We start from the raw sequence: 15,900 nt of genomic DNA, 5'->3' as shown, positions 1-15,900 counted from the left end.
TTCGTGCAGGTCTGGGTGCCAGGGCCAGTACCTGGTCAGAGGCGTACACTGCGTCGCACAGCCCCAACAGGGTCGCGGCGATGCCCACGGCAGGTCCGTTCACCACGGCCACCAGTAGCTTGGGGTGGTCGATGAGAGCCTCCACCAGCCGCCTGCAAGCACATGGCCATTGCAGTGTCGTCCCTGTGCGAGGAAGTGTCCTTCGTGGCCATCTTAGAACCCTAGACCAGAGTCAGTACTCAAGTCGTTTTAGCTCGCTGGTAACTTTCCAAAATAAACTAAAGGCCCAGAAGGGTCAGAACAATCACGCTGAGGCGACCATCAACTGCGTGGACTGCCACGTTGTGTGCTGCCCTCTTTGCGCTGCCTGCTACAAGCTCCGCGTCTCATGCAACTTGATGTGCTGCGATACTGGTCGAGGAAGTATCGTCATGCCCTAGTCAGTTAAACTGAGCTGTTTCTAATGTTAAAGCACAAGGTTTTTTTAGAGTCATTATTTCTGTCAGCTACTGGAAACACTCGCTTCCACCAAACAGCCTGCTTATTATGTACAGAGACAAGATATTATGTTTTATTTTTGGTTCAATTGCATTTTTAAAACAGAAGATTTTGGTGTTATTGTTTGTATTTTTATAATTTTTATTTGTATTATTTATTCCACCAAAATAGCGTAGTGTTTACAGTAGAACCCTGTTATATATTTTTCAAGGGAGCACAAGAAAAAAACATTATAAGCAGGAAAACGTTATTATCAGGAAATCTCAATTTAGCACTTAACAATGTTTGAGCTTTGTACCAATGGACTCACCAAGCTATGTAAACAAATTTAATGTTAAAACCAAAGATAGTATACTTGATACATGAATTTTCTGAAACAAGCCAACAATTTTTCAACTTCGTCTTGTTCCCTGGTTAAATTTTGTTTGTCTTTAAAGATACACTGCCACATTTTTTGTAAAATTGTCTCACGATTCATGATGACAACATTAAGAGTGAAAACGTCTACTCCTTCGCCACCTGAAAATGTTTAATTTTGGGATTCCTACGTATGAATAAAAAAAAATTATTTGTAAGCAATAGAAAACACTTTTAGTTATGCCCTCGCTCAATGGTTAGTAACTTAAATATCGTAGGACTATGTACGTGCATCTGAATACCCACTGGAATGGCAAGGAAGAGAAGAGTTGACTAAGGGTGCCAACTGACACGTAACTATGAACATTGTGTACCTTCAGTATATTGCATAAAATTGTATTTTAACAAACTTCTTGTATTGTATGGCAGTGATTGTAAACATAAACATACATAAAGGAAACTTTTTATCGTAAGTGTTGGAATAATTTGGTTTTAAAACATTTCTTCCCCATTTATTGAATGTTAGAAAGCAAACATTATAAGCAGGAAATTACACTATTTATGAATGCTATATGCAGGAAATAAATACATTGTCCTTATGGGGGAAATATTGGGACTTCAAAATTATGACATTATAAGCAGAAAAACATTATAACAGGGTTCTACTGTATATACAACAAAATTATAATATAAATTAATGTTTGTTTGCCCCTTATGCATTCCTAAACCAGTCATCTGATTTTGATGTAACTTTGCACACTTTATCTTTATAACACGAGAAATATCACTGTCTAGGTGAGATTTTGATAAAGCCCATCCTTACAGCAGAATTAAATTATTCTTGATGATATTTTGCCATTTCATTGATATTGCATCGTTCATCCGATCTATGAAATTTTGCACACTTGACTTTCAAAACACGAGGAAGATTACTTTATAGGCGAGATAATGTATAGTAGGTGGGGCGCGTGTTGTATCGGATTATTACCAGTAAATTAAAATTTTATGACTGTTCCTTTTTTCTATGGTTTGAATAATAATGGTGGTGCGCGAGTCATATCCATGGAGGTATTAATCTATGGAGTGGGTGTCTGTTGTGAAGTTGAATGGTTAGCAATTGGATAGAAAAACAAATCGTAGCTGTATGAAGGCTAATCTATTCATATAAAAATGAACATTTGTTTGTTTGTCCGATATGTATTCCTCAACAATCGCAATGAAATTTTGGTGAGTTGTTATAGGCATGACTGCAAAGGTTTATGAATTAGTACAACTATTTTACAATAGGTGATGCACAAATTGTTTCAACAAATTTGTGTATTTCATATAATTTAGTGGCAATTCATGTGTTTTCGGTTTATGAGTGCACATGCATTACAGAATTAATTATTTTTGAAAGATTTGTGCAATGGGAGTGCATGACTTGATGTAAGCTTTTGGACATACGCCATTGCTAAGCACATGTATTTTTGTGCTGTCATTATTTATGGCTGCTTTTCGTTCTCTTCTGTTTATGGAAAACTATTGTTTTTGTTTCGTCTTTTCGTTTTGCTGTGTTTTTGTCTTGTTTCAACTGTTGTGCTGAATTTTTTTGGGTTCAATATTTTTGTGCTGTCACCATTTGTGGGTTTTTTTTCATTCTGTTAGTCCATTTTTCTTTGTTTTTCTTTGTTGTTGACCATATTCCTGTTATGGAATATTATGTGGTGTTTATATCCTGTTGACAACAGCAATTTTTTGCTTAATTTGTGTTTTTTGTAGTTTTCTTTTACAGACATACATGTGCTTAGCAATGGCGTATGTCCAAAAGCTTACATCAAGTCATTACAGAATTAAATTGAATTTAAGAGAAAGATAGATAGAGCTATAAAGAAATAGAGAGTGGCACAGAGAATGAGAGATAAATAATGAGATATATAGAGTAATATAGAGGAGAGAGATATAGAGGGAGATATATAAATATATGTATAGAGATATATGAAGATAGAGATATACATAGAGAGTTAGATGCTTTGTATATGTATACCTACTTAAAACAAATTAGAAAAAAAATTAAATTAGGCATTGCAACACTTGTCGGGTATTAGCTAGTTTGTAATACATTTTTTCTGAAACAGGTATACTCAGAACAATAAAAATACATCAATGAGCATTTGCAGTTTAAAAGTAATTCAACAAGAGATGCATGATCAAAGAAATTAATCAATCTTTTTGGTCCATGCACTTCGGTAAAATTTTGTTTGAAATAATGACACTCCTTAAGTTTCAAACATTAAAAGATTTTTTTTTTTTTTTTTTTTTTTTTTTGTGATTTGAATTAAGTTTTGCTTAAATGCTGCTTAACTCCATGACAAACTTGCATTATCACAATTCACCATGAAATCTTGTTTCTAATGAAGTACTCCCGGCCCTCCTTGTCCACAGAACATGCATGTGTGCAGCAAACTGCGCTGGGATAACACCTCCAAAAGACCAAGGTTCAACTCTGATCTATCAATTTTGATATTTGACTCAATTGTTTCCCTAAATCACACCAGGGACCTAATTTACAAGAACCATACATACTTTATCATGTCTTACACTATTGTAAAAAATTGTATTTTTTATGTTTTTCAACATAGAACCATCAATAGCATGGAAATGATTTTCAATTTGATTTAATATGGTAGAATTAGAGCTTATATAAACTGCAGCTACTGAAAACTTTTTACACATTGGCAAGCTTAAATAACAGACATCACAAAGACAATATTTTTGGAATGCTTTATTAATGAATAAATACTCATAAAACCACCAAAAACAGAATTTTATCCATGGATGTATTATAGTACTATCTCTCTAAAATGTTTACAGTAGTTATTCTTCAAAAGTGTGAACTCCAACTTAAAGAGGTATGAGCTGCCTTTATGATTCAAAGGATAAGTATATTTCCTGGCATCAGTGTTACTGATTCAAGGGTGACACTTTGTGATGAGTCTTTAAACACAGATCTTATCTGTTGTTTGTCTCCCACAAATACAATTCCACCCAAGCAAATCTACACACAATAATTAATTTTAAATTTCAAAGTCTAGACCAGACAGTCAAATATGCTTATATGTCAACACTATTCCATCGTACGGCTCTACCATAAAACAAATCACTATACAAAACTTTAGTTTATTTCAGTTTGTTCTTGTGGTAACATCACTCACCTCACAGGGAGGCAAGCCTCGTGTGCTGACATGCGCGGGTCTCCCGAAGCATTAAGCGCGGCAGACAGGTCGTTGCCGCTGCTGAAGTAGTCACCAGTGCCCGTCAAGGCAGTCACCAGCACGTCCTCACGAGCTGCGCCCTCACGCAGCGTGCGCTCCAGGGCTGCGTACATCTGCAACAGCACGCTGCCTGCAGTCTTGATTCTCACTGCTCCAGGTTCACAGGACACAAGAGGAGCAAGAGGACAGGTTACACCTTTCTCCGATCAGTCTGTTTGAGCCAGACAACGGAAAAAGATCTCAGTTTTCGAATTGTCCAGAATATCCATTTTGTCACATTGTTGGGTTTTGACTGTGCGTCTTTGTGTTTTTGTCGCGTTTTTCAAATTATATGTGAAGTATCATCATTGGGTTCGTCTGTTTGTTGCTGTTTTTTCCAAGCTTGTTTTTTTGGTATTTGTTTACTGTCCTTGTTGCTACTTTCTGGTCATTGTTAGTCCACTATGTCTGTGCTGTTATAATTTTTTGACTAATTGCTTGTATGGAATTTTCTGTGCTGTCTGCAGTTTTTGGACTTGTTTTCTGTGTGTTTGCAGGGTTACCTTTGTTGTGTATTCATTTTTTTGTGTATTCATATTTTTTGTCCGTTATTGAGATTTCTTATGACATAAAGTGTAGCCAGCAATGGCATATGTCCAAAATAACATCTTGAAGGTTATAATGTGTTATCAGTACCAGACTGACTTCAAACTACCGAATTAGGGCCAAAGTAAACTAAACTCAGAGTAGACAACCTCATTTTCATAATCTCAAAACTAAGCTGTCTTTAATATTCCCATTTTAACAAATAACTTTAGACCTATTGAAATGCTTCATATATATATATATATATATATATATATATATATATATATATATATATATATATATATATATACACACACACACACACACACACACACACACACACACACACACACATATGCATCTTGCAGTTTCTTAACCATAAAATAAATCCTCATGGTGAAAGAAAATGAAGAGGTTTATTTTTAATTTGATTTGAGAGTACAATACTGTGTCTGCTGTTGACTTCAGCACACTGCATGTGAGCTGATCACTGCTTACAACTGACTGACTGCCGAGTGCTTCACGCACCTGTCGGGTCATGGCGTTCTTCTTGTGTGGCCGGTTGAAGGTGACTGTCTGCAGGCCTCGCTCCACAGTCACCAGGATGTGCTGCGTGCTCTCAGCAGCCATCTGTTCGCCTGCCATGCCCCTGTGCGCACAAGCAAGCATGCTCACCTCCCTGCAACTACTCCATGTTTATTGTCGTGTTGGGCTGCCAAAGTACTCTGTGTAGAGGAGTGGCTTGTTTTAACCAGACGTGCACACCTTCACTTATACTTCGCTATACAGAGAGATTTTTATTGCGTGGAAAACAGAATGTGATTTTTAATATTACTATGGTTTCCTGGTGAAATAGACATGTTTTTAACTTGCATTTTTAATCAAGGTGCCCAGACCTTCTTAGTAGTAAGGGCCAAGCAACAGATTGCTGCTCTATCTTAAGACTCTCTTTTTAGGCTGTTCACCTTTTACAATCTGATTATTGCAGTATTGTATTAGATTATCCTTATTATAGTTCGCACCATTTCCAGCTTTGCTGCATAAGAGTACCTATATTGAGATTGTTTTACCATTTAATCAGTTCCATTGTAAATCTCTACCAACCAACATGTTTCCAAGTGTATACTCTGTGCACTGATTAAAATCTGGTGACCAAGGCAGCAACAACTGTTAAATGTGTCTTATTTTCGTGTGAACCAGGCATCAGTGTGCTGCCAAGCTCACGTATTTAAGGCAGTGTATTTGGACAGAGTATTTGACTAATGATAGGAATCAACAAGGCCACAAAAGTTTAAGAATGTTACTACCATTTGAAGTTAATTTTTCCCACCCCAGTTAAGTCTGTTAAACCTATGATAGTTTGTGGTATTGTTACTGATTCATGTGGGAGCTTATTACAGCATCAGAATGACTCACCTGCAGTCACATGACAAATGTAATCTCACATTCTGAGCAAGTTTACCTTTTTCTCATAAATACAAAATAACTAACCAAACTAACGTTGCTTCATTTGAAATTCCAGAGATAAAGGCACTATAAAAACTTACACAGAAAATATGAGAGAATAACTATCATTTAATTTATCAATTAACACTTATATAAAAAAATTGAAATAAAAATAAATAGTTTTCATGACATCAGTTATTTTTGTAATTTTTTTTTACTTTTCATACAACAAATTATATTGTTACGAACGTGACATTGGCCGGGACACGTGCAGGTGCGGAGCTGGCCGCAACATGATATGCGCCACGCGCGCTTGGAAGATAACAAGGATTATCACTTTCCCCCTCCTTCCCACCACTCCCAGAGCGGCGCCCTGCCTTTGACACGTAACTGACACCGGACAGCTGGGAGTTACACGAGCCGCCGACACGTGTTTCGAGAGATTTCTACCGTCATATCGGGGCGGAATGACGCGACTGGCCCCGGCCGCTCTCGTGAGTTCTGGAATTGTGCCGGGACCTATATATATGCCCGAGGACGCCGGCCGGGGCAAGTCGGAGTTTAGAGAGAGAAATCAGGCGGGAGCCTTCCCGCGGCGGAGTTTCCGGGCGATAGTGTCGCGGGCGCGACGGAGTCCCGAGCAAAGTTCCGAGCGAGGCGTCGAGTGGGTCCTCGGCGAAGAGAAGTGCATCGGCGGCGACGGAGTCCCGCGGCGGAGATCCAGGAGGGGTGCTGCGGCAAGAGTTGCACCAGAGGTGCGGCCCAGCGAGGTGTGTGGATTGTAAGAAACAAGTGACTGGGGAAGCGACATTATTTTTAAGTGCAATTAATTATTTGCCATTTTAGAAGATTATTTGTAAGTGACATAATTAGTGGCCATCAATAAAACTGTGTGTGAAATAAAATCTTTAATTGGGCTATCCTTTACGAACCCGCAGTAAATCGTAACAATATTATTTGTAATAATCTGGTTGGTAACTGGTAGAGAATCATTTTTTTTTCTTTTCAAAATGCATGTCTTTTTTACGAACAGTTGTGCTAAACATATTGTTATGAACTGGGAAGAGAATAAAAAGAGTGTGGAAGGATGGTTTGAAAGGATAGCCCTGTTACTTTATTATGTCTCTTTATTTACAGTACTAAATTTACATCGAATTCCACCTGAGATAATGTAACACCTAATATACTACATGCAGATGCTTTTAACCTTTTGTGTCCTCACACTGCTGTCCCCACTACTGACTCGCAAGCCCTGCGTCACTAACTCCGCCTGGCCAAAGTCGCCCATGATCGTTACACAGTTGCTTGTCGCCGGGGAACTCGCCTGCTCGCTGTTATCGCCTACCACAACTCACTGGTATCACTACCAACAACTCTTACCCAGGTCCAAGGACTCGCTAGTATTGCTACCAACCCTCGCGCAGACCCTCTCAGACTCATCGGCCAGGGCCTTGCAAACCCTCCGTCTTGGGAGTTTCCTACGGCTCTCCGACTGCGTTGCGCAATCACGGGCTTGGACCCCGCTAGGAGTTGCGCAAGTGGTGCCACCACCCCGACGACATCATGACGCCTGACGGGGTTGATAGGTAGCGGCCAGTTGACGTGCATCCTACATTCCAGGGCCAGGCATGCGCCGTGCAGACATAGACCTTATGTGAAGTGTGCGGGGGGAAGAGGGGGATGGCATGTCCAGGCAGACTGCCTACCTCTAACAATATTATTTGCTTGATGCATTTCATAAACTAACCCAAACTAAACTCTAACTAGTGAAGCTGATACAATTATTGCTCTCAAACATTTTTTTAAAGAGAGAAACCCCTAGTTTCAGCTATTCATGTACCAGGTGCAAAGAAAAATACCTATATAATTACTTTTCTGATGACTTCAGTCATTTAATAGTTTTCTTGCTTCTCTGTAAGATTTCTATAAAGTGGCGTGTGCACCTCCATATGTATGCCTTCTAGTGCTGAACCACCGTGAGCTGACATGTTTTATATTTTTCACTATTTTATTTATATTTGAATTTTGTTAAATTTATTTATTAAAAAAATATTTGGTGACAAATCCACTGTAACATAAAGAAAAATATTTTTTCAAAGTGTGCGAGCAGAAAGTCTTGATAGAGGTGAGTCCTGTTGAATTGTTCTTGCAGCCATGGCAAACGCACGAGTTCAGGTCTCGAAGGATTACTGTTTCTAGAAGTGTGCTGCAGTTGCAAGCTCCGAAAGAGGTACGTCCCACGTCATCGGGGCTTATGCAGCAAGTGTTTGGAGTTTTCCAGGAACAGAGTTGAAGAGTGTTTCCTCACTCGTGGTGTTTGCTTACAAATGGTGTCAATACCAACTTGTCTGTGGTCTTCAAGACTGTAACCACTTTGCTTCTCATTGAGCACGATATAATATGCAGTTATCTTGAAAATAGGAAAATGTTCTTGAGCAAAGTTTAAATATCTGTAGATTGAGGGACCTGTGTAGTCATTGGTATATTTGTGCTAGTGAGGTGGAATGATCAGAGCGATGATTGCTGGTGCTTCTAGCCCAGCATCGCCTTGTTGTGCATAGGACAACTATGAGATAAAGAGCAAGCAGTAACTCTGTACCTGGTGTTCATGCCTAAAATTTATTCTGAAAACAGACTTTTAGCCATTTACAGCCTTCTAAAAATACAGTTTAAAATGAAATATGGAAACGTAGCTATACATCCGCCCTCAGTGTATTCTTATTCAGATAGCTTGAGGAATTTCTAAATAGTGTGGTTTTTTCTGAAGATCTGCACACCATGTGTGTGTCTTGGAAGGCGGGACTCTTAAAACACTAGTGGATCAGGCCACAATAAAGTGGGACATAGTTGCATATTTTAATATTTAATATTATATCAAGAAAAATATTAAAAATTGGTATATTATTTTAGACGGATTGCATTAAGGGCTAAGCAAAACCGTTGGTACTCAAACTTGATTATCATAAATTTTTTGGTCACGAAGGGCAACAGTTTTTTATAATTTATTAAATTCCAAATTCCTTTTTGTAAAATATTTCATTGTAGGCCTATGTTACTTTGTGTGAGTAAACAAGAGAAAAAAAAACACGTAAGTTTAAATAAATATAACAAGATTATGTGGGGAACCCCCCCCCCCCCCGCCCCATCTCGCCAAAAAAAATTAAAATATTCTTCTGTGACAATTTCAAGGCATTTTTTAAAAGAAAATACCAATAATTATTAAAGTATGGAATTGTAAGTTCACATTCAAAATTTATCTAATTAACCACTAAAATATTTTGTGACATTTTATTAGAATAAAAAAAAACATATACAATTACAAACTGTCACAAAAGGTTTTTTTTTCCTCACAGAAGTAAAAGTCCAACCAAGTTTCTCAACATTATTGTTTCCTATTCCTTCCTATTTTTTATCACATATTTTTCTTCCATTTTCATTACTGAAAGCTGGAGGTTGAATACTAATGTGTTAAGTTTATTTCACTGTCATTTCATATTTTAAAGAATATACTATTCATATTTTAAAAAAAATAATACACCAATTGTATCTACAATCTGTTTTAACATATATTTGAAAAATGAGGTTTTGTTATATGCTTACAATTCTGTCTGATAATGTACTGTTACACATTCTTTAAACAATGGAAAAATGGCTTTAACTTACATTTCTATAACTTTACAAGTGATGTGTTAAGTTTGTAGTAAACAATGGGCAAGACAGGTGCTAAACAGATGTGGCAATGCAGAAAGAGGCAGAAGATACTTTCAGAAAAATAAGAAGAAATGCGGCATAGAGATCAGGAAAGGAAAAAATTAAAGAGAGAACTAAAAAAAATTGAGGTATTTTTAAATTATGATAATATGAACGAGAAAGGAAAAAGGATGCACAAAAGAAAATAAGACAACAAAACGTCACAGGTCATACACTTCTTTTTGCAAGTGCCATATGTAAAGCAACTGTTTGAGTGAAAAAAGCTTTACCTCATTTGCCAAGGAAAAGAGTTGAGGTTCTTGGAAAACTTGATAAGACTTTGTCACCAAACAAATTGAGTAAATTTTTGGATATAGCAGGGCTTAGCAATAATAAAAAAGCAGTAGTTCAAAGGAAATGTAGAAGAAATGCCTTTACATATGAAAATGTGAGAAAAGTAAAAGACATTTTTAAAGAGATACCCTCTTTTATCACGTAATTGTCGCACTCGCGTAATCGTCGCTCCTATATTTTAGGCTGTCAAAATTGTGATGAAAAAACTTCTCGCGTAAACGTCGCATGTTGTTTTTGGTCCCGCTATTAAGTATATCCAGAGTACTTTGTGTAGGTATCTTTTCTGTATAAAACAATGTATTTTAAAGTATAAACCTAATATTTATTCGGACATTACCACTTACTTATTTAATTAACAGAAATACGAAGTTGTCTGACGTGTAAATTTTCTTTTAAAGATGTTTTTAAACGTTATTTCCTTTATCTGATCGTCTGTGTCGCCACGGTGTACCGGTGTAGGTATCTTTTCTGTATAAAACAATGTATTTTAAAGTAGAAATCTAGTATTTATTCAGACATTACCACATACTTATTTAATTAACGGAAATACTAAGTTGTTTGACGTGTAAATTTTCTTTTGAAGACGTTTTTCAACGTTATTTCCTTTATCCGACCGCCTGCATCGCCGTGGTGTACCGCTTATAAACATGTAGCCAGCGCTAGTTGGCATCATTCATGTTTGGTTATGTTGCTTCCCGTATAGAGCGCGCACACGTAGTCTAATATCGATATCTCGCAGATGCATGCAACACATGCTCTCTGTCAGGTGCAGAGTTAACTACATTTGATGGCCCGCACTCTTTCGTGGCAAGCGTGTACTACGACAGTTAAGCGTTAGTTCACGTCACATATTCAAGTGTCTTGCGTTCGCGTCACAGATTTTGTTTTTCTATTTTAAGTTGAAGAAAGGTTTTTGTTTAATGAATTATTAATATCAATTGTTTGGCATGCTGTTGTATACTCCACCTTTTTTCAAATAAACATACTTTCCATGAACGGGTTTTGCTTTTATGAATAACTTTACCTAACAAAAAAATTTTTTCCCCGCATAATCGTCGCATCCCTACTTTTCAAACTTGATTTTAGAATAAAATGTGCGACGATTATGCGAGAAAACACAGTAATATAATCTGGCAATGTGCAGGTCAAAAAGACTTTGTGACTATCAAACTGCAAAATGCAGTGTCAGAAACATCTATTTTTTGTGAACTTAGTGAAACAGTCAGTATTTTCAAGAAAGAATCCAGTGATGTTTCATTATGGTATTTCAAATTCAAATCGTTATGCTCTGAACATATAGTTCCTATGTCTCTTACAGATCTGGATGTGTGTGTATGTAGTTATAATGGAAATGCTGAACTGCTTATAGCTTATAACTTCAAAACTTCCCTAATTCTGACACAAATAATATTAATTGTGTAGACAGAGAATGCAATCACTGCGGAACTTCAAATTTAGACATTAATTTTGATGACTCTGAGTTCAATGGAATATTTCCTATTATAAGTGGAAAACACAAATTGGCAGAGTTGTAAAGCAAGAAATACATACAGACATTGAATCAGTAAAATGTGAGCTTTACACACAATTAAAATATCTTTCCTGGAACAGTTATAATGCTAAAAGACAATGTAGAGAACTGCAAACTTTAAAATAAACACTCCCAGAAAACAAAATAATTATTTTGGAAGACTTCATATAAAATTATTTAACTAAGCATCAGTCTGAAATCATGCAGGCTCATGGGAGTATGTTCCTGAAACTGAAATACCAGATATTTCATGCAAGCTACAGCATCGTTAGGGAAGTTTTCTCCAAGTGCTCGGACTCCATAATCATCACTATGTGGGGCCCGCTTAATATGTCAAAAGTGCTTTGCTGTTAAATAAAGTCAGTGTAAAAGGATGGTAGAGTAATGGTATATGTTGTGAAATTATGAAGAATGTTATCACTTTACTACCAGGAAACACAGAAAACACTCCAGAGACATTTTCACAAGAAAGTATTAGTTTGGAAGTTGAAAGCTCTAAGCCAAGTCAAGGAAAATTTGTGCTATGCAAAGTAATTTCTGAGAACTCCATGTTTTGTTACAAGTGTATAATGAATGAATTATTGTCGCCAAGTGATTTTCGAGTTATGGGATTGAAGGCAACAGGAATATAATGAAAGTGATATGTTGCTTTTACTCCCTGATCCACTATTGGAATGTCGAATTGGTAGTAATAGGGTTATTTACAAGTTTAACTCTCCTACTGATGTAAGTAAATTAAGTTAATTTGCTTCTAACATGTGTTTGTTCATTTTACTATGTAATATTAACAATTTATTAAGCCCATGAATTTTTAAACAATAATGGGGCAAAATTTCCTTTCTTGGCGGTACTTGAAGTGTTTACGTAACTGAAATATGTAAGTAAAAGAAAAAAAAACATAAAATTTGTTCTTGTAGGTAAAATGATGTATTACCTGGAATATTAAGCATACAGAGGTAAAAAATGCAATTTCACATTAAATAGAGAACAGTATGTCTTCTTCCTTTCCTTCTGTGACGTTAAATATTATAATTTTTATGAATTAATTCTACATATATTAAAAAGCCAACCTGATGTCGAACCATTCCTATCAACTCACATTTTCTTGCAATACAATTTCCTAACTAATATTTATAATAATCAGCAAATTATTATGATTAAATTGTTTACATGCCATCCTTCCATGACAAAAAAATACTGTGGCCTGATCCTAGTGTTAAACCATTATCATCACAGTCATAATTAACAAGAGAAACTGAACATAAGGGTCGTGGTTTGGTTCATAATTGAATTTTATTTCAAAATCACTTTTCAATAACTAAATACACACCGCGTATGAGATCGCCCTAGCCAAATTACAGGCAGTCACATTACCATCACAAAACCTGGGGCATGAACAGTGTTTCCGCTGGTGCTTGTGTGCGCAAGTCGCAATGTCAGAGGGTTGCAGCATGGTGATGTTGAAATGCTCAAAAGCTCAAGGGGGGTCTAAGGCAACCTAGACCCCTTGCCCTTGCTGGAATCTTATAATACAGCTAAAGCAAGCCTTGTGATGGACTCAAATTCTTGTCTCTTAATGTAGTACCTCTGATCTACCTGATGCATACATGACGATCAAAAGGTTTTAGTTGCATACTGACGTCGGCCCAAAGGCCTCCTTAACTCTTACAGGCCTATATGTCACGCCAATGCCTTCTCCTGCCGAGTGGTGCTTCGTGGAAGTGTTTCTACTCGCCGAGGGTGCAGTATAGACTTGCGATTCCTTTTGTATGTACTTATTTTGTATTGTATTTTATTTCAGATTAATTTGTTTTTATATTTCATAATTTTATTTATTTTATTCGTATTATTCACCGGGCGCCTAGGCAGTGGTTCTCCGCCTGTGGCCAATCCGCGCGTTCCGCGGGCTCGTGGAGGAGGGGAGTCAAGGTCACGGCACGTGGGAGGGGAGTCGCGGTCGCGGCACGTGGGAGAGCAGTCGCGCTCGAGAGACGCAGGGAGGTGGACGCAGGGAGACGTCGCTCCACAGCTAGACCTTTTTAGTCGCGATTACAGTACGGGTGTGATGCCCCTTGCAGTGTGCGGGGAAATTAAAGCGCGCAGAACCGGGCATCGCCCTTATTGAGATTGCCACAGGCGGGACCGCGGTAGCCCCATGTAAAGGGTATGTTTTATCGTGCATAAAACCATAAAAACTTCATTCGGACTTTATTTCCTGAAGTCATCCTGGGCAGGCTAGACCCCTTAGGCCACGAGGCACGAACCCTAATCTACCGCCCCTGAGCAGCCGGAGACGCGCCACTAATAACAGGGACTAGCCGCGGCCTTGTCAATACAAAATGTAGTTTCACACCATATTAACTTCTAGCAAAATTCTCTCTACCTCCCAGACATTCACGTACACACATGATAGAAAATTTATAATACAAAGCTCCTTCAACAACACGTGCAAATTTTTAAAAGAATTATTACAAGGCAATATATGTCTCCTCATGTAACATGCATCTCAATTTACGAGTCATGGCCCCTATCTAACCCAATACAATTTGCTCCGAGCAGTCAAGTGGCACGCACCGACCACAGCGTTTCATGAAACAAGACAAATTAAGAAAAAGCTGTCACCTCGACAATGCAAACATAACAAAACCCACGATTGCTAAACGTGCGACTAGCCACATTTACCCTTTCTTGACTAGTAGAAATGACCCTTGACACATAACAGCTTAAGAAGAAATACTTGGCATAAGCACATTAACCAAGTCAAAACATTATGACCAAGCCCAAGCTGCAGAGACACAAAAGGCAGCGACCAAATGAACACGTGCACGTCAATGAAGTTAAAGTCAAAACATAATTTTCACTAGACAGTACCAAACCATAATTTTACCAAGGCTGAAACATGAAACTACATAAACTATATTCGACTTACATTGCATGCCGCCCTCATGCCCACCCAGAAAAACTACTCAGTCTTTTAGCTAGGAAGTAAACTGCCGCTCCAAAGTCGTATTGAAGAAGACCAGTCTCAGTGCTAACATTTTAAGTTAAAACTTTCCACCGATGGTGCGCTTGTGCGCAGGGGAAATATCTAGTCTGCATTGGAGGGGAAAGAAAACTGGAAATGGAAGGGAGGAAGAGAGACAATAAGGTGGGGGTTTTTCAAGTGTCCGAGGCACTATCAGGAGAAAAGGCACGCAGTTCAAACCTCGTGGACAGTTGTTTCTACTGATGGTTCAATGTCAAGCAGTTATCCAAGATTTTGACATTGTTGGCCGGCAATCTGACCCTCGTTGCTCCAACTGGCCCGATACCATGCAGAGTAACCCCTTCTAGAGAACAAGGGGTGTGAGACTGCCAATCATGAATGAGAAGGACTTGTAGTCGGGGCAAGTGAAGGAGAAACATGCACACTTGCTGCCAGTCCCCTCCCAACCCTCATCGAGTAGTTGGCAGAGCATGAGGCTTGTCAGCACATCTAGGGACCACGTCAGAGTGGAGTCATCTGAAGGCACTTTTTAACTCTCTGGCAAAAAAAAATGGAATGAAAAAGTTTTTACTGCTGCTATATGTTTGTCATATTGGTACTTTCTCACTAGAAAAGAGGAATGTTGGAGGATATAGAGTCTGGGTATCTATCTACAGACACCCACACTCAGTGAAAACTGACACCTTTATTGAGGTCAGCCTTTAGCAATATTAATTTGTAGTTTTTTTCCTGTAAATATAAATCTGATATTTAATTCTTTACATTGCTGCCTGCCAACATTTCAACTTAAACATTGCTTGTTTTGCACCTGTTACACCTGACATAAGATCAAGTAGTTTCTTATTTTAACACCTTAAAAAAATTACTTGTAATACTAACAGTTTAAAATATATATATATTTACTCACACAGGTACAAAACTAAATTGTTTTAATCTTTCAAATGCAATGGAGCTCTATGTTCACTGCCTGTGGCTGGGTACGCAAAATGTTGGTCTAGGGTGCCTTGTTAAAATACCCCAGCTGCTTTTGTCAGTGGGAAGGGGCACATCAACACAAGTATTCATTCCAAGTTACCTCGTAACTTTTATGTGCTAGTCATGATAGGTCATTTCTAAGTCACCCTATTCAAATGTACAAGTTTTGTATAATATACTTAATTGTCTGTTTCGTGCTGTGCAAAACATGGAAAAGGACCAAAAGAAATTAATGAACATTC

General features: G+C 37.8%; 1 protein-coding gene across 8 annotated transcripts in view; it reads right to left on the bottom strand.

The window, feature by feature from the left end:
* The window catches only part of LOC134539051 (enoyl-CoA delta isomerase 2), a 45,558-nt gene that overhangs the window by 28,331 nt on the left and 1,327 nt on the right, over positions 1 to 15,900 (bottom strand). For all 8 annotated transcript variants that reach the window (XM_063380770.1, XM_063380763.1, XM_063380804.1 and 5 more), the window contains exons 2-4: positions 5,205 to 5,325; positions 4,050 to 4,222; positions 32 to 152 (exon numbers count right to left, since the gene is read on the bottom strand). In XM_063380770.1, coding sequence (XP_063236840.1) covers positions 32 to 152; positions 4,050 to 4,222; positions 5,205 to 5,321 — 411 coding nt within the window. In that variant the 5' untranslated portion in view covers positions 5,322 to 5,325. The remainder of the gene's footprint in view (positions 1 to 31; positions 153 to 4,049; positions 4,223 to 5,204; positions 5,326 to 15,900) is intronic.

Source organism: Bacillus rossius, chromosome 1 (assembly GCF_032445375.1).
Source record: "Bacillus rossius redtenbacheri isolate Brsri chromosome 1, Brsri_v3, whole genome shotgun sequence".
Classification (NCBI taxonomy): Eukaryota; Metazoa; Arthropoda; class Insecta; order Phasmatodea; family Bacillidae; genus Bacillus; species Bacillus rossius.
This window is presented reverse-complemented; position numbering and strand designations above follow the sequence as displayed.